Genomic DNA, 25,530 nt, shown 5'->3' on the forward strand with positions numbered 1-25,530 from the left:
GTTTTTGAAAATTGCTATTTGGAAAATTTCCGGATTGTAAAACCCAAGTATCGAAGTTCTACTAATATTAACGAGTCATCAAATATTAGATGTTGATGTAAATTGTCCATATAAAATTTGATCAAAGTATTACTGCATTTCGCAAAGTCAAAAAGTCAAAACGATGCTGACATGTGCAAAACGACAGAGCCAGCACAAAATCAAGATTACATTTTTCCTTATCTATCTGATCTTCTTCCAGGAGGAACAGTGACATTGTTCGTAAAAATAATGAGCGAATAAGTAAGAAGAAAGTTTCTAAGATCGAATCAAAGGCCCAACACAATGTCCTGCTCTTCAATTTCGGCTATTTCAAATTTTCCACTGTATTCCTCTTCTCACTCCAATTCAAACTCCCGATATGTCCGCTGCGCCGTCGGAGGTAATTGTTTTTCCCTTCTTTCAATCTACAATATTTTTATTTATTTATAAGTTATCTGTCTGGTTGCCGAGAAAACGCGGGAAACTTAGTGGGAAGTTTGAGTTTGTAAAATTTGGGAAATGGGTTGTTTTTGTTTAGCTTAATTGAATTGGTCTGAACCAAAAGTTTGAATTTTCCTGATTTTTCTATCGGTGGAAAATGAAATCGTTGGAAGTGAACGATACGGAAAATCTTTGTCATTGATAAATGTGAATCTCATTGTGGGATTATGTTTTTGAATTGGGCTTGTGTTTCTTAGTGTAGATTAATTATGTTTTTAAACTTGTAATGACTGAAATTAGCGACCCAGGGACTGTAGCGGAACCGAAAAATGTTTCTGTTGCCGAACCCATGTTGCTGAAAGCTGTTCGAGGAGAAGATGTTGAAAGACCTCCAGTTTGGCTTATGAGGCAAGCAGGGAGGTACATGAAGGCAGGTTTATACTTTGAATTCTTGGAATCCGCCAATTTGTTGTAACAGAATTTTTACCCTTGAACTTCCAGGTTCTTGTTGAGTGTTTTCTCAACCCTGCTTTGAAACTTACGTTTATTGGCTTTTTCTTTTTTCCTCTCGATTTTAACATTTAGTAAAGTAATCTAAAAAGGCATTCCCTCTGTTGCTGGATGAGTATGGTATCCCTGTGTGGAAGTGGAACTAGGAGAATAGAAATTTTGGCTCTTTCTTTCATATTAGGTGCTCTGTGATCCTTGTTGGTTGAAATCAGATATTTGCAATTGCTGTTGTATCTACTTTTATATCCTAAATGTCTCAGTTTTATTGTTTTGTTTCCTCGATCAGCTTTATGTCTGCTTCGATTTTTAACATGCTATTTCTTTTTTTTTCTGAATTTGTACTCCATGCGACGTGGATCTCATGTATTTTGTATTTTCTTTCTTTCTCCTTTTCCTTCTTTATGACAGAGTTATCAAATCATCTGCGAGAAGTATCCTTCATTTCGTGAAAGATCAGAAAATGTTGATCTTGTTGTGGAAATTTCTCTTCAGCCGTGGCATGTTTTTAAGCCAGATGGTGTATGTGGATTCTCTACCACTTGTATAACTTGTTGTCTGTGTCATTTCAGATTTTGAAATATTACCTATTGAAGCACTACTCTTTGCACAGTTTGGTACTGCCAAAAATTTAACCTGTTATCTCTTCTGACATCTTTTCCTATTAATTGTAAACTTGGATTGCCTATTATCCCTTCTTGAATCATTTCCTATTAATTGTTTTGACAGGTCATTTTATTCTCAGACATTTTAACTCCTCTTTCTGGGATGAATATACCTTTTGACATTATCAAGGGTAAGGGTCCTGTCATATTTGATCCTATAAACACAGATGCAGAAGTTGACCAAGTGAGAGAATTTGATCCTGAGGAGTCAGTTCCATATGTTGGGAAAGCATTGACAATCTTGCGAGAAGAGGTCTGACTGTCTAAATGTCCTTTGAGTTTTTGGTCTAAATGTCTTTGCATGTTCACTTCATCAATATTTATTTTTGTGCATTAGCTTGTGCTCATTTTGGTCAATTCTTTCTTTATGACCATAGCCTTTAAGCTTTTGTCATACATGAGAAGTTAAGGTATTGCTTATCTTCAATGATCTTTAGTTTTAACTGCTAGTGCCATAGCAGTAAGCAGATGCAAAGTGTCAGCTAGAAGGTTTAGTTTTTCCATTTGTTTTGGTTAACAGTCTTTTCATTTGTTTAGTTAACATGTTGTTTCTCCAAAGTTCACTTTGGTCTCAATTTAGTTTTTTCCATCAGTAATAATTGACAGTGTTTGCGAACATGGCAGTACTAGTCACTTTCATATATCTTAAGTTTCTACTGACATGGTGATTTCTGCTGGCGTGGCATTATCACATCTCCGATAAACATAGATGCTATGCAAGTAAATTTGTCCGCATCCGCATTTTTTTTTTGTTTTTCCTATGGAAGGAAAATGTCTTAATGCTAAATTTATCCAATTTTAAGCTTTGATGAAGTAACTGGTTCATTTTGTTTGTCAGGTAAACAATGAAGCAGCAGTTCTGGGTTTTGTTGGGGCTCCTTTCACCCTGGCGTCATATGTGGTTGAGGGTGGTTCATCGAAGCACTTCAGCAAAATAAAGCGACTAGCTTTCTCTCAACCCAAGGTGATTTCTTCACTCTCTTATTTACTTGGAACTTAACAAGATACAGTGCAATAGCATGTTAGTTCTGGTACAGTACATTCACTTACTGATGTTTCAGACCTTGCAGTAAAATCAGAATTTCCCGTAACCTTTTTCCTCTGCAGGTCCTCCATGCATTGCTTCGGAAATTTACAACCTCTATGGCAAAGTATGTACAATACCAAGCTGACAATGGAGCTCAAGCAGTTCAAATCTTCGATTCATGGGCCACGGAGCTCAGTCCTGTTGATTTTGAAGAGTTTAGTCTGCCTTACTTGAAGCAAATTGTAGACACTGTGAAACAAACACATCCTGATCTCTCATTAATCCTTTATGCCAGTGGATCTGGTGGCTTGCTTGAGAGGCTAGCTTTGACAGGTGTGGATGTTGTTAGCTTGGACTGGACAGTTGACATGGCTGAAGGTAGACGGCGACTTGGGCCCGACGTTGCAGTTCAAGGAAATGTCGATCCTGGTGCCCTTTTCGGTTCCAAGGACTTCATCACCAACCGGATAAATGATACCGTGAGGAAAGCAGGTAGATGGAAACATATTTTAAATCTTGGTCACGGCATTAAAGTAGGTACACCTGAGGAAAATGTTGCTCATTTCTTCGAAGTTGCTAAAGCAATTAGATACTAGAAACATCTGTCAAGTTAATTGTATTTCTACTTATTGAGTTTTTCTAATGTATCGCTGCCCTTGATTCTTTAACTTGATTGCATCGTATCTCTTTCCATTCTTTTTAAAACAAAACCAAAACTAGTAGCAGCAGCATTATATTTATGAAGTATAATGAAAATTTTGTTTCATATAGTGGAGATGATGTGCATACAGAATGAAGTTAATAATATCATATTGCTCGTGAAGAAAATGTACGTCTGTGCCCTAATTGCTTTCCAGTTGTGCGATATTATGTTTCAGCAAATTCGTACATGATTGCCATTGATGTTAGCAATACTTATATTTTACTCATCCATGCATAACATAGGGACGTGTAGTTATGTGCTCCACATTATCTTACGGTTCAACAATCTTGCACCAACATTGATGATATATTGATGACCTTGAGCTCATCTATCCATCACATACAAATAATACAATGATAGTTTTGATGAATGAATACGTAATATGTCATTCATGGTAATAATAGTTGAATCACTAGAGTAATCATAACATATATGCGACAACCTGAATGAATATCGAAATGGGTGGGACTACTTGCACTCTAAAGAAATATTTTGAATATTCTTACTCATAACACTCAGTTGCTAAATTTCTTTTTTTTAAAAAAAAAAAAAAAGTTTTGCTCAATAAATTCATGAAAAATGCCAAAACAACTGTCAATTTGTTCATCACTCCAAATTAGAAAATTAAATTCCATACCAAGAATTTATTCATTAGTGCTCTTCCTCGTAACTCTTACACAATGGCATTGACCTCCGTTTAGTTGCTCCAAATGAATGGACGATGATAAGGGTGTAAAATAACACAAATGCTTAATAGTAAGATGTTTGAACCTACAAAAATGAAATACAAACTTGGGATAAATTGGAACCTTGAGATATCACAAGTATGATTTTTTATGGTGGTAGAATTGGGAGTAAAAGTTGATTCAAACATATTATTTGATCACAAAATTATTAAATTCGGTAGTTTCAGGAATATCATCAGCTAGGAAGCCTATGTGTAAAGATGGCTAATATGGATGTATCGAAACCAAACTTTTCATTCCAAATTTTATTTAAGTGGCATGATACTTTGAAATTGATTGCAATGTGGACTTCAAGAAGCATATCAAAGAAATTAGAAAAATAAAAATTAGGGCTTGTAATGAAAGGGTCCGGAGTAATGTATTTTATTTAATCAAACAACATCATCAAAAATTAAACTATGGGTATTTTTATAATATAAAATTAAAAAAAAAAGGAATATTCAAAGTGATTTTTAGAGTGTAAATAGCCACACCCTATCCGAATATGTATGGATGAACATTTTATCATGAAATTCGTGCTTTATTTAATTGGGTTCAATTATGGTACTTATTTGTGTTATAAGCACCATCAGATGATTAGAAAGTCAACAAAAAATTAATAAAATCATAGCAATGTCGAGATTGTGGGTTGTGGTACTTATGAAATACTATAATCACAACTTATTTAACATATGTGACACTCAACATCAGCCAATCTTGTGTTAAGACTTCTCCTTCTTCTCCCAATTATATAATAATTAGTTATTTAATTGATGGAAATATATTTTTCTCCCACTAGTTTGTGGGTAGAGTAAATATATCTTCTAAATTACGAAAGATGTTAGGTAAAATTTTAGATTGTGCTTTAATAGAATTAACCTAAATGAGTTCCACTAAAATTCTGATAGTAAATATATTAGGTAAAATTGTAATATATTAAAAAATACTGTTAAGTTAGAGAAAATTAAAAGGAGAGAAAATCACAAAAATCATAGTGTAGTCCCCGTTGCAAAATCCATCATTTTCTGGTTGTGCCTTATTTTTGTTTCCAACGAACAAGTCCTCAACTTGACCGTCACTAACCATTGGATGAAAAGGACAAATTTTGCCCATAAAATACCAAATCAGTTTCGACTGTGGATCGAATTATTGTTTAATTTTTTAACGAATCTCAGCTTTAAAATAGAGGTTTGAACATTTAAAAAAAAAATTAACCAATCATAATCACAATATATATATATATATATATATATATATATATATATATAAAAAATAAATATTATGGTTTTATTTAGCAAAGGGAACGCACCAAGAAATTGTTGTGATTTAGAACAGCAAACTGAACCTACTACATGCTGCGGGATGTAGGCTCACAAACGAATATTCAATATTTTATTACATCACCGAACAACACAACAAGAACCCTATTCGAAAATGACCAAAATACCCCTGCTCAATTCGGCCCAACAAATGACACGTCAGAAAAATTCCATTGACCCAAGCTGATTGCAGAGAGAAACCTCGAAAATAAAAAGCTGACAGAACAGGTTCTATTAATAGGCAAAAGTGTTCATGTCTTAACAAACTCTCGCTCTATCTCCATTGTTTCTACTTTTGTCTCCTTTTTAGCTCTGCCTTAAAAGCCGCTCTGTCGCTTTCCTCTCTTAATTCTCTCTCATTTCCTGCCTTCTCTTGTGAGGTAACTTTTCTCTCCTTTTCTCTTTTTTCTTTTTAAATAAAATTTTAAATTTTCTATATTTCTCAAAATTTGATCTTGTTGGTTCTGATATTTTTACGTACGAATTTATGCATGCATTGATTTATCATATTCTCGATGTGGATTCAATGGTTTGGTTACGTTTTAATCTGTTGAAAGTTGCCATGTTTGAGTTTTGGTTGAATTTGTTGATTCAATGCGTCTTGTTCAATATCAAAATTTCGTTTCTGGGTTTTTGTTATTGATTCACCAGGTGAATGTCAATATCTGATTAATGCGGATTAGAAGCAAATTAGTTATACAGTTATGAAACAAGTTTTAGGAAACTGGATGTCTTAATTATGTCACTGGTTTGTTTGTGTCAATATCATTGTTCTAGTGTCCTAGAAATTTTTAAGATTTAATCTTTCTCTGAATCTCTTTTAGATTAATTATGTGGATCGGTATTTGTTATTTAGCCTTGCATCCATACTGGCAGAAGCAAATTGGTATGTTTATTTGGGTAAAAATGCAGCACATTGCTGCTTGCCAGTGCACAAATTTGGATCTGGGCATTCAGTGAATATTGATTACAATAGTTTATTTAAGCATGAAAATCTTTAAGATTCCGTTAAGATATTGCTGGTGCTTCAGTATTCATTGGCTGATATTGTCCCTTTCTTGCTTGGTTCCTCGTCATTTTCATATAGCAGTGAAGGCAAACCACCAGGGAATGCAGAAAGATGTGCTTGGATGCCAACCAATTCTTCCCAGAGGGCTCTGAGGTGCTATGTTTTGGGCCATCCCTACTGCTTTTTGATGGCGCTATATGCTCAACGCAGAGAACATATGAGCTCCGGGACTATATGTACAATAAAAACTCCAAAAGAAATCCGGTTGTGCTGAAGCACAACCTTTCTGAGGACGGTTGAGTTCTAAGTCCTCAGATTCCTGCACATTGTACTATAGTGGATATCATTTACGCAGGAGAGAAATAACTAATATAGTATATTAGGACTCAAGTTAAACATGGAGACTAAGGGGAAGGTGTTGATGCAAAAGTATGAGTTAGGGAGATTGTTAGGCCAAGGAAACTTTGCTAAGGTTTATTATGCCAGGCATCTCGGCACCGGCCAAAGTGTGGCCATTAAGGCAATTGACAAGGACAAGATTCTGAAAGTAGGATTGGTTGATCAGACTAAGCGGGAAATATCTGTTATGAGACTGATTCAACATCCAAACGTCATGCAGATTTACGAGGTCATGGCCAGCAAAACGAAGATTTACTTTGTCATGGAATATGCAAAAGGTGGTGAGCTCTTCAAAAAGGTATCAAAGGGAAAGCTTAAGGAAGATACGGCAAGGAAGTATTTTCAACAATTGATCAGTGCTATCGATTTTTGCCACAGCAGAGGTGTATACCACCGTGATTTGAAGCCAGAAAACTTATTATTGGATGAAAATGGAATGCTAAAGGTTACAGATTTTGGGTTGAGTGCTCTAGCCAAATGTAAGCATCAAGATGGATTACTTCACACAACTTGTGGAACCCCTGCTTATGTAGCTCCTGAAGTCATTTCCAGACGAGGCTATGATGGGGACAAAGCTGATATCTGGTCTTGTGGCGTGATCTTATATGTCTTATTAGCTGGTTATCTCCCATTCCATGACTCAAATCTAATGGCCATGTACAGGAAAATAGCTAAGGCTGACTATAAGTTTCCTACTTGGTTTTCAGCTGATGTGCGCAAGTTGCTGTCAAGAATCCTCGACCCTAACCCAAGTACTAGGATTTCCATTGCAAAAATAATGGAAAATCCTTGGTTTAGAAAAGGATTGAACTCAAAATCTGCTAAAAGCAAAACAGCAATTAAGGAATCGTCTCTTGTGGATGTTGATGCAGCTTTTGGTCCAATTGAAAACAGTGCTTCTACCGAAGCACCAAGACCAATGACCAAACCTGATAATTTGAATGCCTTTCATATCATATCTCTTTCAAGTGGGTTTGATTTATCTGGTTTCTTTGTTGAGCATGACCAGAAGGAAGAAGTAAAATTTACATCCAAGTACTCTGCTTCGGTAATAATATCTAAGCTAGAGGACATTGCTAGGCATCTCAAGATGAAATTAACAAAGAAGGATGGAGGATTGTTGAAATTCGAGAAATCAGATAAAGGTAGACTGGGTACATTCTCCATTGATGTCCAATTATTCGAATTCAATCCATCTATCCATTTGGTAGAGTTGACGAAATCTTCTGGTGACAATTTGGAATATCAAAAGATGTTGAAACAAGAAATAAGACCTGCTCTCAAGGACATTGTTTGGGCTTGGCAAGGTGATCAGCACCAGGTACAACTGCAGCAAGTGCATTCCATATAATTGTATTCACTTTGTAAGTTTTCATTTTTCTATTTGTTCTAGTACCTTAATTTTTATTTTTGAAACAATTGTAGTTGGATATTTGTTGGTTTCTTTGGGTACGTGCTCAAAGGCTACAACTTCCACTGCAAACAGTTGAATGTGTGGCATATTGTTAATTTTTAACAAATCTTATTTACCTTTTTACTTCATAACTAGCATGCTTGGTATCCTACTTTGCTAGAGTGAGTAGCAATATTAATATTTAGTATACTGGAAGTGGGATAAGTAGAAACGTGCTGCTGTCAATTTTCTCCTAGATTACTTCAGTTGGAGTATCTAACCAGCACAAAATTTTCAATGGGAAGAATTTGAAAAGATTGGAAATGCTGTATGAATGCTACAGACAAAATAAATTCAAGGTCAGAGATTAGTTGGTTATGGTTGTACCCATCTATAATAGACTCCTGGCAAGTTAAAATGGCATGTCCCATATATTTAGTAGGTGGGTTATGTTTTGAAAAGCAAAGTCTTGAAAATATGCACTCTTACGTTTGCTGCTTTTTTATTCAAATATGAGGAGGATTTAGCTAGAAGTGGACTGTTAATGAACCTTTTTATTCAAATATGAGGAGGATTTGGCTAGAAGTGGACTGTTAATGAATAATTTCGTGTTTTAGATCTGGGATCAGTTTATTGGAGTTGTTGAAATTTTGTGCCAGTACCCAACAATAAACTATATGAACCAGAATCACTTTATTCATTTTATGCATGCTCAGGACAAGATCTGCAGGCCTTTGAGAATACTTGTAGCTTACTGGCTGTTTTACATACATTTATAGGAGACACAATTTCAACAAGGCCCATAGTCAGAACTTAACAAAGTAATGTGATACTAGAGTCATGAAATAAATATGCATGAAGTTATCAGGATCCGTTGAATGTGTCTGAGCCTATCCCAAAATCGGTATCAGCTCTCAGGGCCTCGATGGATACTTGTCTTCTGCATTTATATATGCGAGTGTCGTGTATGATGTGAATTCTAATCTGTTAACGTCGGTTTCAGCTCTTGATGTGAGCCTTGAGATTACTTGAAAACCCTTCTAAATAACACTGACCAAAGACTGATTGTACGTGATTTAAAATCAATACTGGCTCCATATTTCTTATCAAATAGCTGGCATGGCATCCAATGAGAGTATATTGATTAATTCACCTACATGAATGACATTACACATGTCAAAGCGCAGGGGAACACATTGTGAAGCAAGTCTTTGTTTTAAGACCATTCTCTTGTCATATCTGAAAGCAGCAGTTGCGTGTGGTTTCTTTGTGAAAAGGTGCAAGACCATTAATGGGGGTGGATTAGATGATCTTAGCAGTATCTCTATTTGGATTTCTTTCATTTTCAGTCTCATTATTCTATCATCTTGATTGTTTGTCGCTGTTATTAGTATTATTTGCAGAGTATGATTCGACTGGGGATCAATTTTTTGGTTGAAACGTTGCAAGCAATGATGAGCCCACATGTCGAAATAATGTTAAAATAATAATTGGTGAGTTTTTGTAGCATCGGATGTAATTAATGTATGTTGTACAGCTGCGTCATCCATTATTGATACCAACTTTTTCGTTATATTCACAACTGGATTATGTATTACCGTGAGATGTTTTATACAATATTTGACAGTGCAACGACAAAGTTGTAAATAATATCCAAATAAAATATGAATCAGCATAATTTTTTTTTTTTAAAAAAGATCTAATCCTGGATGGCCTCCAACCCAGAAGTGGTTCCACTTGGTAAAGCATCATTCATTGTCATGGAAGGCACTCTCTAACTCTTTATTTGATTTTTTTTTTTAACTCTTAAGTTTTAAAATGATAGAATTGACATGCCCTATTCTCATAGTCAGAAAATAATAATTATGCTAAAGGTATCTCATCAATCATCATTCTTTAAGTTTCATTTCTGAAACTCATATACCACTCTTATTTCTTACACTTTCTGCAACAATACATGCTCAAAATTAATAAGCTACCATGAAAGTTGGCCACCTGGCTTAGAGCAAACTGCACCCTCCCTGTGGGACATTGCCTCTATTTAGGGCCTTTTTTTCCCCCCTGAGAGTACCAATGAGTTTCCATTCTATTGCTATAATATCCATTTGCTGCCTTTACAGCAATACAGATTCCTACATTGTCAGGAATCATGCTGGTTGTTCATAATTTATGTGGGAATCTTTCACTAACTCCAATATTTTCATTAGTAAATCTTGAAGATTCGTACACCTTACAACGGTTGTATTATATAATTAATTATGCATGAGTCAAGATTGTAAGTTGCAATATCTGAATTCTTAACTTATAATTTACTTCATATTTAATCATTGATAAGCACTTGAATTTGGTTTTTCATTTTTTGTATAAAAAACAACATTTGAAGATGGCTTTAGAACGGAAAAGGAGGACTAGAAAGAGAGGTAAAATTCACATGATACCTGTCAAGCTATAAAGAAAAGTGGTAAAATTCACAAGAAATGCACACGAAAAAAAGAAGAAAAAAAGAAAAGAAAGAAAAACAAGATAAGGTTGGAAATTGGAATTGGATCTTTTGATGCCCTAATGCTGAAACCAAACAAATGAGAAAATAAGAGACAGATAGAAGCAACTTGTACTTTTCACCACAAATCATCTTCCACTAATGAAAGGGAATTTTGCTTTCTTTCCTAACACATACTGCACAGAAACAAAAGAAAAAAAAAAAATTCCCTTCATTGCTTCATGTCCATTCGAAATTCTACAAGATGAGAATGTGGACCCAAAATTTCACAATTAAAAAATAATTTAATGTAAATGTGTCATCATTTGAACTGCATTTGCTTTATCTTTTTGTCTAAAGTTAGTCAGGATTCAGTGAGACCCTTATGATTAAGGAATAAGAATTTGTTTTAAGAATCGAATCCAAATATTGCCCACTTAATAATAATGCTTATGAGGGGGAAAAACAAAAGTCGATGAAAGCAAATCAAATTGATAATGTGTTTAAGGAATTTTATCATCAAATTTAAAGCTAACGATGCAAGTGTCATTAAATGATATGATTGAGCAAATGGCCAAATGCCCATCAATAACAAAATTGACCGAATTGAAACTTTTAATAAATTGATACCATTATACATGCTCTGCTGCAAATTCTATCGATATAAATTTTATGTGTCATGTCATATTTGGCATTATATTACAACTTGAGAATTTGCACTTAGGTCTAATAATGGGTTGTGTTTGAATGGTCTCGTATTTTGTTTTTATCGTATCATGTTAAATTGTACATATCACTCTATTAACTTGTTTGGTTCAAAAAATACAAGCTCAAACCGACCCATTTAACCTGCTCTTTTTGATAGATTTAAAATAGTTATTGAAAATAATTGTTATGTATTTTTAGCTTAAAACACATAACAATTTACAAAATATGCTTTCTGAAAATATAAGATCAAATGAAAAAATTCTCAATATTCTTCGTGTTTAACATGATATAATAATATAGCCCATAAATAATGAATAATTTCAATATAAACACCAATATCAGTGATTAAAATTTTAATTAAGAAATAAAAAATATCATAGAAAGAAATTTGTATTACTAGCAAATATCGTACAATGAGTAAATGACAACTCCAAATTTTACCATAAGTATTTAGTGATTTTAAGGTTCATGATAACTTCAAAATATTATTTGATTTAAAATTCAAATTATTTTTTTGCATAAAATATTAAAAAAATCAATTTACATAATTTAAGTTATTAAAATTATTAAACTATTAATATTAAGCGTTAATGAATAGAGTGAAATGGGTTTTTGATGCTTCAACCCAAATCCAACTTTTTTATCAAATGAGTTTTCATTAACGATCAAACAATTATTTTTGTCATATGAATTCGTATCATATTAGTAAATCATCTGAAATTTTTACCAAGTTTATTTATACCTAGCGAAGCATGCTCCTAGTAATTTGAAAAAAAAGGCTCCTCTCATACAAAAATGGGACATTCAAACTCATTCCTTTAATTTGGGTTGGCCGGTGTAACATGTTTTAAAATACAAGATTTTTAAAATGAATTTATAATTACGCACCAATTAACTTGTTCCGTTATTGTTATACAAAAATGTTGACTGAATGTGAATACTTAGACGCACCGTTCCAAAAAAAAAATGATGAATGAATGTGAATACTTAGAAGTTGTTAGCCGACCATTGCAATTAAAAATTACTAAAACCACTACTTTATAACCAAATCCCGTGGATTTATTACTTCGTGCCTGTCTTAATCACTCAAAGCAAAATTTGAAAATTATGCACCCTCATAAAATCTCACAAATGTCGTTCAATATTACTATAATTTTTCATTTGAAAAGATGATAGTGGCTTATGGTTAGTGCTAACCTGCCAAATCACGTTCGGTATTTTCTTGCCTAGCCGGAACAAAATAAAATTATGTTCTTTACTTTGCTTAGTGGACTCTCTTTTCTGGCCGGGTATTCACTATTCAGGCCATGAGATTTCAGTGAGTGGCTAGATTTGCTTTCATTTAAAAGAAAAACAACGTTCATTCAAATTAAATAAGGTTCAGAAAGATAGCTACTACTCAATGAAAACATAGCAGCAGCAATGTCACTTCGCCATGTCCATCCTGTCTATAGAAGTAGATGAAGCATTCAATATTAAAAGTAGTACAATGTCTGCCCAGTGATAAAATAGCCACCCCAATAACGTCGCTGGATCACTAAATGATATGGCAAGCAATTACATATATACATAATTGATGTAATTTCTTAATATTTTGTGAATAGTTCTGAAGTTCTAGATTAACCAAATAATGTCTAATTATATATATATATATATATCTAATTACAAATATTAGTGTAATGATCTGCTGTTATAGTTGTTGTAAATATCTATTTAATACAATAACCTGATACTCAATCAATTAAAAAAAAAAAAAAGATTAACCAAATAATGTCATGCGACAATGATGTATTACTTGGAAGGTAGAATAAAAAGAGTAGCATCACTCCCGGTATCATTATTTCAAAGTTGATTTTTTCCCCTCTTTTTGACTTCTCAGAGATAATAAAGAGGAAAGAAATTGATGTCACCGTTGTCTCAATGTGACATCAATTTCAAATTTATGGTTGACTCTTAAGAATTGGTAGATCAACTAAACAAAATACGGTTTTCAAAATAAAAATAAATAGAAATCTAAAATTGGAGGAATCTGTAGCCAGATCCATAAAATGTGGGGATTCATACTTGGCCTCACCAGTTGCAGGCTTTTCTAACTTAGAAATGAAAAGGCAAAGAACTCTCTCTCGTTAATGGATTTTAATTGGCTAGCCAGTTAGCTATTGCCAGCATGATTATGCATGCAGATGAATATCATTATTATGCACATTATTTCTCCGGCCAGTTAGATTTAAAAAAAAAAAAACAATTATGTATCGCATTGATTTTGCTTTATATATGGAAACAAAATGTCTGTTTAATTTATATAAGGGTTGGATTATCTGTATTTTGAAAAGTACTTTAAACACTTTATTACTTAAGATGCTTCATGACAATTTCTTTAAATTAGAGAATTACTCATAAATTTCGAAATAGTCTTAAATTAAGTCCTCATCATTACATGTTTTTATCTTTTTTTTCCGAAAATAATATTAGTTTTTATTTTACTTATTTTGTTCAAGTCCATTCCTAAAATGATTCTTTCTCTAGACAATCTAGTCCTCTATCTCTCCATCTTTTGATTCGAAATTCTCACTTTACCAATACCATCTTGAGCAAAATATTCATCAAAACATCACTATCTATATACCCCTTGCATAGTTGATTCTTTGAAAATTTTAACACATTTGTTATTTTTTTAATCAAATAGTAAATACAATAGCATGATCAATTTGACCAAAATGGAGAACCCAAAATCATGTCGTGACAAGTAAAAAATATAAAATAAGACCCAATCTTAATCGAAGGATGATTAGTCCACAACTTTTATACTAGACTTTATAGTATATAACTTCTCCTCGTAGCATTCACCTACATACTCACTTTGCAATTGAAATTGCAAAATCAATTGGGAAGAACAGAGAGATAGAAGAGAGACTACCCGATGAGGAGTTAAAGGAGTACTGTTAAGATTGAAAAAAGGAAAAAAAAATAGATTTATGGCGGAAGTAGTTGAATGGTGAATGAGTGTTAAGAGTAAAGTTTTTATTTAGTAATCATAATATTAAATTATGGATATTATAGTAATATAAAACTTTATTAAAATATAAATATTTAACATAATTTTCAAAATATAAATAGTACTACTTTTTTTTTATATAAGATCAGTGTTATGTTACGTTAAACGTAACATACACACACTCGTAATAACAATTTTAATAATAAAATTTATTACTGTTGTTGTGAGTGTGTGTACATTAGGTTTAACGTAATATAGAGTGATGGTTTATATAATGTTGGCGACGACAGTACAAATGTGCATGTTTATAGTCAATCATAATATCGTGAGTGAGAGTGGTATCGACATCGGGACTGTGAAACCAAAGCCAGCGGTTTTGAGAAAAATGGGAGTCAGATTTTGATTAGATGCAATAAAATATGAATTTTCAAGGAAATGATCTGCAGTCGTCGCATATAAATGTGTCCTAAGAAGTCAACTCTAGGCATTACTCATTTACTCTGATTTGTCGATTTCAGTTTTGTTTTCTCATTTGGCCACTAGCAGCAAGTTGCCGCCTGTCCCACCTCCACTACCAGTCATGCATGCAGCCAACTAATGAATATGTTTCATTGTCTTATTATATAATTAATATATATTAGCCGGCGACTCATAGGCAGTGACTTGATTAAGGGAACCCACACAAGTCGTAGCGAAAGCGAGTTATGGCAAAAGAAAAATCATACCCCTGCGCACACACACACACGTATATATATATTTAATTTTCTAGTCCGGCATCATAAAATATAGAAAACGTTTGAGAAAATTTTAAAACTGTAAAATTTTAAAAGCTTAAAACTTAAAACGTTTAAACCGTACGGTTTATGTGTTTTTACAGATGTTTCCGCACTTTAAAATTTTGAATTAAACATTTCTCTCTCTCTCTATATGTATGTTTGTGTGGCAAATGTAAATTCATACACCTATATACGTTTTCCAATATATACACACACACTTTATACTCTCAAAATTTGGCTCAAAAATGGTTCAAAATTTTTTTTTCTTTACTCTTACAAAATGATTACCAATCTCTTCTAACGTAAAATATAAAAATAATTCCGGCAACATATATTTTTTTTATTTGTCTATTTTATTTATGAGTAGTGTTTGATATAAAGAAAGACGAGAGAAAAATAAGAGAAATTTACATTCTCTCTCTACCCACCCACTCTCTCCCTTCTCTTTTTTTTTTTTTATTTCTCTTATTTTTCTCTCATCTTTCTTTACATCAAGAATCTTCCTTTATCTATTTGAGGCTTTGTCATACTATAGCTTTTGAGATCTATATAATAATAGCATCGACTTTGGCCCCAAACTTGAAAGGTACGTGCCTGCCTCCGGTCCCTAAAACGTCAGACGTGGACTAGTGCATATTAGACTTTAGAACAAACAAGCCCAAGGGATCAACTACTCTGCTTTTTCCAAAAATAATGAATTAACAAAATTCAAAGAAGTCCCAGTTTCTAGAATAAGAAAAGAAAAATGTTTGTTAAAAATATCAGAAAAAGCGGCCGGTCATCTTGTAATTGAAATTTCTTCACGTTTTCCTTTGACCGATTTGTATGATTTATTTATTTAGTTATTGCATCACCTAACCGTAACATATCTGCAAACACAAAATCAATAAAAGCACTCCTCCTATCATTTCACTTCATAACTCCTCGAAGTTGAGTTTTGTCAGAACGATGAAACTCAAACTCTTGAGTTGTCTGAAAATGGACGGAATTATATCCTACTTGTAAAAACCCAGATACCTTTCCTTAAAAAAACCCTAGAATCTTTCTTCTTTTAACCTCAAATCAAATCTTGCCACCGTTACTTCCCCCACTCTCTCTGTGTGTGTTTACACACACACACGCACATATATATACAGATACTGTGATACACGTACCTAGCTAGTTTCGTAAACTAGAGCTTCAATTTGTTTCTTTCTTTCATGGAGGTGGAAGCTAACTCTAACTCTAACTCTAACCCGAAGCCTTTAACGAGGCTAAATGCTCTTGTAGCCAGCAGCAGAGTTGGCAAGCGATTCAAGCTCAAAGAGAGGAACACAACATTCACCACCGAGTTACGTGCCGGCACGGCCACCTTCCTCACCATGGCTTACATCTTAGCCGTCAATGCTTCCATCATCGCCGACTCCGGCGGCACTTGCACCGTCTCAGATTGTGTTGCCCTCTGTTCAAACCCTTCAGTCCCTCTTGCCAATTGCACTACTTCTGATCCAGCTTACCGAGTCGTCCAACCCGATGAGTCATGCAAGTTCAACCCAGTCAACCCGGGCTACCAATCGTGTCTAGAGAAGCTACGTAAGGATCTTATAGTAGCCACCGTCGCTTCTTCTCTCATTGGTTGCGTAATAATGGGTGCTTTTGCAAATTTGCCCCTGGCTTTGGCTCCGGGCATGGGTACTAATGCTTACTTTGCATATACGGTCGTCGGGTTTCACGGGTCGGGTAATGTTTCTTACCGAAGTGCATTGACAGCTGTTTTTATGGAAGGGTTAATCTTTCTATTCATTTCAGCAATTGGTTTTAGATCTAAATTAGCTAAACTTGTTCCTAAACCGGTTCGGATCAGCTCGTCGGCGGGTATCGGGTTATTTCTCGCCTTCATCGGGTTACAGAACAACCAAGGAATCGGGTTAATCGGGTATAGTTCGTCCACTCTGGTGACTCTCGGAGCCTGCCCCAGATCCGCTAGAGCCGCGCTTGCTCCGGTCGTAACGGCAGCTAACGGCACAGCTAGTTTAATCCCCGGCGGTACGGTTTCCGGGGATATCCTTTGCCTCCGGGATAGGATGGAGAGCCCCACATTTTGGCTGGGTGTTGTTGGCTTTGTCATAATTGCTTATTGCTTAGTGAAAAATATTAAGGGTGCTATGATTTATGGGGTAGTTTTTGTAACGGTGGTTTCTTGGTTCCGTAACACTAAAGTAACGGCGTTCCCGGATACTGACGCGGGTAATTCAGCTCACAAATATTTCAAGAAAGTAGTTGACGTACATGTAATCGAAAGTACAGCTGGGGCTCTAAGCTTTAAAAGCATGGGCAAAGGCTATTTTTGGGAGGCTGTGGTCACGTTCTTGTACGTGGACATATTGGACACAACGGGTACGCTATATTCAATGGCCAGATTTGCTGGCTTCACTGACCAAAACGGTGATTTTGAGGGCCAATACTTTGCTTTCATGTCGGATGCCATGTCGATTGTTGTGGGGGCACTTCTCGGGACATCGCCGGTGACTACCTTTATCGAGTCGTCGACGGGGATCCGGGAGGGTGGTAGGACGGGGCTGACGGCGTTGACTGTGGCCGGATACTTCTTCCTGGCGCTCTTCTTCACGCCGTTGTTGGCGTCGATACCGGCGTGGGCGGTTGGCCCACCGTTGATCTTGGTTGGGGTGTTGATGATGAGATCAGTGGTGGAGGTTGAATGGGATGATATGAGGCAAGCTATCCCAGCGTTTTTAACATTGATTTTGATGCCTCTAACATATTCTATTGCTTATGGGCTGATTGGCGGCATTTGCACTTATATTGTGCTGCATATTTGGGACTGGGGACATAAGTCATTGGTGAAGATTGGTGTGGTGAAGAAGAAGAGTAGTGGAGTTAGTGGAGCTCCTCAGCAAATTAGAGAAGGAGATGGAAATGGAAAGGCAAACGAAATTGAAGTGTAGATGTGTGTGGCTACCACTTCATCAGAAGTATATGTAATATTTGATTAATTATTATTAGTTTCAAGCATATGATGGATATTCATAATTCATAAAGAGATGTAAAATATTTATTTAATGACATTGTATTGTGCATCTGATGGTATTTTACCAAATCTTACCCTTTTCTTGTTTTGTTCAAGAACAAAAAAATGCTATAGGATATGACAAATTAAAAAACCAATTTCGGTCAAATGGGTGACAATTGATTTGATTGATTTTTTAACTTTTAACAAAACAAAATGGGATTTGGAATTGGATTATCTCATTCGAGTGTGAAAGTTATTAATGCTGTTAGGTCATTTTCTCATTGATTTTTTAAGCTATAACCTAAGTTGAAAAATATGGATACGTATCTACAACCTCTTTTTAGACTCTATCATGCATACTAAAAATCGAGAGACGTGTTTGGCAATCATTTTAATTTAATTTGGAGGAAAAGAAAATATAGAGATGATAAGACAGATCACAGAAAAGTCAAAAAAGAAAATAGTGACAGATTTATAGATAGGGCAAACACTACCTTATAATTAATGTATAGTACATCCATCACTCATAAACAGTGTATGAGTGGGATCCACTCACTGTTTATGTGAGGGACGTACCATACATTGATTGTAAGGTAGTGGGATCTTTATATATAGTGATGGAGTTGGAAACAATAAGAATCATCGAAGACAGATATGAATGGTCATTATTTTACAGAAGATAAAGATTCTTTTGAAGGTTCCATTAAACTAGAATCCGGTCTATTTGTCACAAGGAGGAGATAAGGCATCTAAAAGTAAGATGATAACAAGGCAACTTTCCACAGATACTGGTGATACATAACGGTCTGAATAAATGTTCATAAAAAAAACTCCCCCATTATCTTTGAAAAATAAAATTCAGCAAATGAGAAGCCCAAGGTACCCAACCATATTGTTGCTATTAAGATTTATTTCAATCAAGCGCTCGTCGCTTTCCTTATTCAAATAATGATCCCATTCCATGGAATGCATGTAGGGCCACCCTTTGTCTTTTTATTAGGTATTTTTGGTCCACAAGCAATAATACAATAATAAATTGTTACCCTATAGTTTCTTTTTCAATATTTTATTGTTTATGGCTAGATTTAGTATTTGGGTTCTTCCAGTTTCATGTAGAATTAAATTATGTAAAACGACACTATGATCTTGAAATTTTTGATTTAATTAATAAACAGTTAAATTCTATGTTTCAGGAGTAGATACACAAACTCTCTTCTAATTTTAGTTATTACAAACAATGTCATGTGTGCGGTTACACTATTGCATCTTTTATGAAACTATTCTCACCATCACATAGATCTTGGCATAGAGAGTCTCATAGTGTCATCAAATAAATTTTTTTTAAAAAAAAAAAACATAAAATATGATACATGTATTCATTTTTTTTTCAAATTAGGGTGTATTATTCTTAAAACTTAAGAGTTCTACTTATAAATATCTTGAAGGTGTGAGTGTTTTCTTTTCGTAAACAACCCGTAAAAGAAAAAGAGAAACAATAATTTTTTACTTATCCTTAGAGATAAGATTCAATCGTGATGTGAGTAAGTGTTTTTCTTTTTTTATTATGCTAAATTATCGAGTCACAAAGCATATTGATTCAAAAGTATAACTTTAGTACTTGATTACTTGAGATTTTTTATCAACTCAAGGCTGCGCGAGCAATAGATTTTGGACAGATGATCATTATTCAAAGTTGCAGCAGGCAAATTCTAGTGGGAGAATTAAGACACATATATCATCTGCAAACCACAAATTTGTACCTGGTGTTTTGTTCTGGTCGCGGGGTTTCAGCTCTCAAGTACATAAAACTTGAAAATGACACATGCATTAAACAGAATGATTCCCCGTAAGAATGGATAACTTCGCCAGATGATTTGCCAAATTCCTCAGTTATGCTCCATTTATTTTGTGGGCAATCAAATGATTAATCGACTGTTCATTATTATTCTGTGGCCAATTGATGGGGTATTGCTTTACATGATAAGAACAAATCTTTTGATTGCCCATTACATATTCACATTCTTTGCCCAACGGTTGATCTGACATAGTAACATATATACGTTGAAAACGTGGCAGCTTAAAAGGTCAAATTTGGAGCTTTCACCCATCAACGTTGCCATCTCAGTGTTGATCGTTGTAACAGAGACACGTATGAAGATTATTCTATGTGACAGATGGCACTGAGAAAATTTATGACTGAAATTATTCCAAACTGTTGACAGAAAAAGCCCACTCTTATAAGATCAGGCCACTCCACGGCTTTTAGTTATTGATTCTAAAGACGCCCGTTTAATTTTCTAAGAGACCCACGCTCATTTAAATTATCTTTGAAAAGAGTGTGCTTAGGATGTGGTTGGGTGTCCATAGCAACTCTTCCGATTCCACACAAACATCTTCTGCGGTTCTGCCCTTTGTATAAAGCCGAAAACAATTTTTGTCTGCACGTGTCCTCACTCACGTGGCATTAGCAATCTCAAAATTTGAGGACATTTCGGCCACATTATTCATGAACTACAGGTTTGAAATATTTCTCGTCATTTTTTTTTTTTGGTATCATTTTATCATAATTTGAAACAAATATGGCTTGTCGTCGAGATAAATGCTTATATAACGAGTTCTCGTTCTCGTGGTAAACGATCGCGAACGACTTGTCGTTTATTAGATGACTACATACGCCTTGGAGGCTTGAAGTCTTGAACATTGGCTCGTCAATTTCAGTTCTGGAGTGCACATGGTGTTATAATTTTCAATCACTTCTGTGCTCTTGTTTGGTTGAGATTATCCTTTCACTTTTTATCCATTTTAGTGTTTTCATATTTTCTTCCAAATTCAATAATTGTTTTTATTCATTTGGTTTTTTTTTTATTATTATTTCTAGCGTACTGCTTTAATCATTGAAAAATTCAATGTTTAAAAAATAAAAAAATAAAATAAAATAGTTGCTGCTTTATCAGGGTTAGTAAAACTTGTTTCGATGATACCAACTGTTTGCGGACCGAATAATATTTGAACAGAAAAGTTCAAATAACGTAAAATTTTTTAAATTTTCGGAAAAAAAATGGGAAATTTACGAAAATAACCATAAAATTTTTACTATTTTTCGAATTAACCCTCTCAACTTTTTTCTATCAACATTAGCCAAACACACGCTTTTCTCCCCAAATTACCCTTCTTTACAAACGAAAAGAAACTTGGTGCGACAGGCCCAAGTCTTGGTGCGACAGGCACCTGTCGCACTAAGCTTTGGTGCGACAGGCACCTGTCGCACCATGCCTTGGTGCGACAGGCACCTGTCGCACCAAACTTTGGTGCGACAGGCAACCTGTCGCACCATGCCTTGGTGCGACAGGCACCTGTCGCACCATGCCTTGGTGCGACAGGCACCTGTCGCACCATGCCTTGGTGCGACAGGCACCTGTCGCACCAAGCTTCGTGCGACAGGTTGCCTTCTTCTACCTCAGTATTTGTTTGTTTTCGCCAGTCCTTTCGTCTTTGTTCGTCTCTTCTTATTCGTATGTAATATCTTCTTCTACCTCAGATCGAATCTCATCCGACAACCCAAACAACAAAACAAAATCAGCTTTTTAATTCTCTAAAATCCAATTTCGGAATTCAAATTCCCCGGGATTTTCCATCAAAAGCCACGTTGCGAAATGCTAGGCGGGCTGTACGGATACCTACCTCCACCCTCCGATGAGGACAAACCCACCAACACGACCACCACTGTCTGGTCAATTTTCGCGCCACCACAAACCATCCTCAAGCCCCAATCCAAACCCAAAACCACCCAAAATTCTCTCCCGACTAGACCCCATTCCTCACCTGCAATCGCACCTTCCCCCGACGACGTGGTAGCGCTGCCGCAACCGGCATTGGTCGACGTGACTTCGACCGTAATCGAGGAGCACGACCCCGCTAGACCGAACGATTACGAGGATTATAGGAGAGAGAAGAAGAAGAAAGAGGTGGATGTTGAAATTAATAGAGAACTGGAGAGAAGAAGGCAAGAGGAAGAGGAAAGGGAGATGAGAGAGAAGGGTAATTTGGTCTCAACGGTTCTTTTATGGCTAATGTTGATAGAAATTTGTTTGAGGGGTTAAGATGAAAAAAACTAAAATTTTTATGGTTATTAGTGTAAATTTCCCAAAAAAAATATTGTTATTTATAGTAAACAATTAACAGAACAGTTTTGTCAGATAGGAAATGAGTTCTATGACTTCAGTTGAAGCTAGAAGTTGCGCGTCTTCAGTATTCAGACTCCCTCTTGAAAATGAAGCAGTGTCGTTTTTGGAGAAAAAGAAATCCAAATGCCATCTCACGGTCTTCAAGAATCCCTTCAAGATGGGTAAAATTTATTGCCAGGTATCAGAGAATGGAATTGAAGGAAAGCCCACAAGCAGCAAAGTGTCATTCAAAAGCAAGAACAGAATGGAGGAGTACAATACAGCCATGAAGAGAATGATGAGGAACCCTTATGAGTATCACCACGATCTTGGTTGGTCTCACTAACTTTCATTTCTTTGATATCTAGAAATTGTGGTCTTTTGTAATAATTGTGCAGATTTATGTTATGGGCATCATGTTAGATTCATTGCTTTAGCGAACTAGCTATGATATAATATGTCATTTGGATGAGATTTTGTTTTGGAAGTTGATAGTTGGGTTAGCTAGAGATGATGGATAAAATGTTATCACACTACTTGTGAATCTGGATCTGTAAAGTGTACTTTTTGACCTTGGATTGCATCATGTGACTTACTTAACTTTATGATGAAGGGTGTTAAATTAATATTTTTAGTTAACCTTTTCAAATGATTCTACTTTATTGTCCCCCCTTTTTTTTGTGATAATGCTGCATGGGGAGCTTATAATAAAACCTCTTGTGATGGTGTAAAAGATCTTGGGTTCAAACCCACTCACATAGGTGCAACCGTAATTGGTGATTCCATCTTTATCGGTAATGACTGTCATTTTTCTTTTTTTTAAATCATAAGTCATACTTATAGAAGCAGCAAGCATTGCCATTTTGTTCTTTTCAAATTGAGGAACAATTCAAAAAATATATGATAAAAATATCCTCTTCTCTCATAGTAAATGCTTAAACCCTTCCAGAATTTGATATTAGCGGTACTGGGTTTTGCATATATTTTACATATACTTCAGGTACCTCCAGGGCACCTTTTCATGCTAGAGTACTTCCATTATAATTTTCTAGAGGGAAAATTAGAGATGTGAGATTTTTGGTTGCTTAAGTAATCTCATCTATTGTTTCATATTTTCAGGAATGAACTACACTCAGATAACTGATAATTTGATCGTGGGCTCCCAACCTCAGAAACCCGAAGATATAGATCATCTGAAGCAGGAAGAGAGTGTGGCCTACATTCTTAACTTGCAACAGGACAAGGACATTGAGTATTGGGGAATTGACCTAAAACCTATTGTGGAAAGATGTCAAGTGCTTGGAATTCGTCATATGAGAAGGCCTGTAAGCAAATTTTCTTCAATGCTTTATGGTTTTGATCAACAGTGGTAACTTTCAGGATCAACAACTAGTGTATTCTTTTAACATGTCAGGGCAATATAGGATATCAGGGCAATTTGGTGTTTTTGGTTATCTGTCTTAACATGTCTATGATTTATATTTGTAGGCAGCTGATTTTGATCCAGATTCCTTGAGAAGTCAATTGCCTAAAGCTGTTTCTTTGTTGGAATGGGCCATTTCCGAAGGGAAAGGAAAGGTGTATGTGCATTGTACTGCTGGATTGGGAAGAGCTCCTGCTGTTGCCATCGCTTACATGTTCTGGTTCTGTGGGATGAAGGTGAGTTCTAACTCCTTTACCTAATCATGCATATTGTTAGACAATGATTGTTCCATAGTTCTCTAAGTTTTACCGCTCAAAACCTGTGAGGCTACAACTGTTCTTTCCATTTTTCTCTTGTTTGTCCCCTCATCTTTGGCCATGGTAATTGTTATGTGGACAGTTGGATGCAGCATATGATATGCTAACTTCAAGGAGACCTTGTGGGCCTAACAAAACAGCAATCCGTGGAGCTACTTACGATCTGGCTAAGGATGATCCGTGGAAAGAGCCCTTTGAAAATCTTCCAGAACATGCATTTGGGAATGTAGCAGATTGGGAGAGGAAATTGATTCAAGAGCGTGTCCGTTCCCTTCGTGGAACTTGAGCATTTAGGTGAGCTTCTTTTGATCAGTCTGATAATTAAAATTTTCACATTAGCAAGAATTCTGGTGGGTCACCACTCACCATAGCCTCAATGGGGAGTTCAATGCTAGCAGAACAATCCTTCTATTGTTGGGGCTAACACACATGTACTAAATGAAGTGTTTCAGATCTTGTTATCTCTGAAGTAATGTTGATACTAGCAGTTATGCTACTGGTTTCATAGTTAAATGAAGCAACTTTCTATAGCTAGCATTCATTTGTTTATTAGCATTTTGAAGCCATAGGCATGATTTACAGAAATTTCATCAAGATGAAGTCAATAGATAGACCATCAAAGTGAAACCCAGGGCAAAGCAATGCCATGGCAGCGATCAAAGATAGAGATCAGATTCCCTACAGTCCCTCCCAACTGAAAAGTTGTACTAATACAACTGTGTAGATAAAAGTATATAAGAGAATATAAAATACATGATGTTTTTGTAAGTACTCGAATGGGATTTTAAGAATCTGACTGGTGGTCTTCTGTACCTGAGCTGTTTATACAACTCTCATAATCTTCTTAAAATTAATTTCTTGGCAATTTCAATTTCTACGGCTGTTTCTTCTTTTTTTTTTTTTTTTTTCCCACCTCATTGGTATTCTCCAAGTAATTTCAGCTCTTTTTTGTACATTGTATGACAGATGAGGAAGTGTAAGTTAGCAGTACTCCTGATACTCTGTAACCCTTTTGATGTCAAAAACTTTCATCAAGAAGACAACTCATTCTTGTCACAAAACAAATATTATTATTTGTTATTTAAGATTTCACATTGGGGCTAATGAATTATCTTAAAATATAAATAATTATATTTATTTTAACAATATATTTGTACTTATTATAAAAATTTTAAATAAATCTTCATGTTAAATAGATTTTATAATTATAATTAATAAAATGTATCTCATGCATTAATAATATTAAAATTATTGTGTATGATATTGAAATAACTTAAAACTTTTATATATTTATTTTAATATTATGTTTCTATTTACTACAAAATTTAGTTTAATAATATAGGATTGTATAGTATTAAAATATATTTTTAACTATTGAAATTATTTTAAAATGTATATATTATTTACATTTATTTTGATATTATATTTTTATTTATTATAAAACATTGGA

At 34.9% G+C, this 25,530-nt stretch overlaps 4 protein-coding genes across 7 annotated transcripts; all 4 read left to right on the forward strand.

The window, feature by feature from the left end:
• The first annotated feature begins 234 nt into the window (after nt 1–234).
• Nucleotides 235–3,329, forward strand: LOC102624636 (uroporphyrinogen decarboxylase). The gene is made up of 6 exons (XM_006486147.3): nt 235–421; nt 771–892; nt 1,381–1,491; nt 1,699–1,887; nt 2,473–2,598; nt 2,742–3,329. Exons 1-6 carry the CDS (start codon nt 325–327, stop codon nt 3,255–3,257), a joined length of 1,161 nt encoding a protein of 386 aa, XP_006486210.1. The 5' UTR covers nt 235–324; the 3' UTR covers nt 3,258–3,329.
• A 2,294-nt stretch (nt 3,330–5,623) lies between these two features.
• LOC102624151 (CBL-interacting protein kinase 2) lies at nt 5,624–8,361 on the forward strand. Of its 2 annotated transcripts, none has more exons than XM_006486145.4 (2): nt 5,624–5,788; nt 6,499–8,361. In XM_006486145.4, exon 2 carries the CDS (start codon nt 6,815–6,817, stop codon nt 8,165–8,167), a length of 1,353 nt encoding a protein of 450 aa, XP_006486208.1. In that variant the 5' UTR covers nt 5,624–5,788; nt 6,499–6,814; the 3' UTR covers nt 8,168–8,361. The 2 variants fall into 2 exon arrangements, with proteins under 2 accessions (XP_006486208.1, XP_006486209.1); XM_006486146.4 differs by having other exon boundaries at nt 5,636–5,788; nt 6,496–8,361.
• Nucleotides 8,362–15,788: 7,427 nt separating this feature from the next.
• On the forward strand, nt 15,789–18,244 carry LOC102623866 (adenine/guanine permease AZG1). Its single transcript, XM_006486144.4, has one exon. The coding sequence runs from the start codon at nt 16,367–16,369 to the stop codon at nt 18,110–18,112; it is 1,746 nt and encodes a 581-aa protein (XP_006486207.1). The 5' UTR covers nt 15,789–16,366; the 3' UTR covers nt 18,113–18,244.
• Nucleotides 18,245–22,299: 4,055 nt separating this feature from the next.
• Nucleotides 22,300–25,176, forward strand: LOC102622989 (phosphoglucan phosphatase LSF2, chloroplastic). Of its 3 annotated transcripts, none has more exons than XM_006486143.4 (5): nt 22,300–22,672; nt 23,460–23,665; nt 23,829–23,999; nt 24,163–24,374; nt 25,047–25,176. In XM_006486143.4, the coding sequence occupies exons 1-4, from the start codon at nt 22,381–22,383 to the stop codon at nt 24,364–24,366; spliced, it is 873 nt and encodes a 290-aa protein (XP_006486206.1). In that variant the 5' UTR covers nt 22,300–22,380; the 3' UTR covers nt 24,367–24,374; nt 25,047–25,176. The 3 variants fall into 3 exon arrangements, with proteins under 3 accessions (XP_006486206.1, XP_006486205.1, XP_006486203.1); XM_006486142.4 differs by lacking the exon at nt 25,047–25,176 and adding an exon at nt 24,663–24,955; XM_006486140.4 differs by lacking the exon at nt 25,047–25,176 and having other exon boundaries at nt 22,301–22,672; nt 24,163–24,610.
• The last annotated feature ends 354 nt before the right edge of the window (nt 25,177–25,530 follow it).

This window comes from Citrus sinensis, chromosome 4, assembly GCF_022201045.2.
Source record: "Citrus sinensis cultivar Valencia sweet orange chromosome 4, DVS_A1.0, whole genome shotgun sequence".
Lineage (NCBI taxonomy): Eukaryota > Viridiplantae > Streptophyta > Magnoliopsida > Sapindales > Rutaceae > Citrus > Citrus sinensis.

Coding starts and splice junctions, on each gene's coding strand:
- LOC102623866 (XM_006486144.4), top strand. CDS start 16,367: ATGGAGGTGGAAGCTAACTCTAACTCTAACTCTAACCCGAAGCCTTTA.
- LOC102624151 (XM_006486145.4), top strand. CDS start 6,815: ATGGAGACTAAGGGGAAGGTGTTGATGCAAAAGTATGAGTTAGGGAGA.
- LOC102624636 (XM_006486147.3), top strand. CDS start 325: ATGTCCTGCTCTTCAATTTCGGCTATTTCAAATTTTCCACTGTATTCC. Junction 1,492..1,698: donor ATGTTTTTAAGCCAGATGGT/GTATGTGGATTC, acceptor TTGTTTTGACAG/GTCATTTTATTCTCAGACAT. Junction 1,888..2,472: donor TGACAATCTTGCGAGAAGAG/GTCTGACTGTCT, acceptor TTTGTTTGTCAG/GTAAACAATGAAGCAGCAGT.
- LOC102622989 (XM_006486143.4), top strand. CDS start 22,381: ATGAGTTCTATGACTTCAGTTGAAGCTAGAAGTTGCGCGTCTTCAGTA. Junction 22,673..23,459: donor TGAGTATCACCACGATCTTG/GTTGGTCTCACT, acceptor TCATATTTTCAG/GAATGAACTACACTCAGATA. Junction 23,666..23,828: donor TTCGTCATATGAGAAGGCCT/GTAAGCAAATTT, acceptor TTATATTTGTAG/GCAGCTGATTTTGATCCAGA.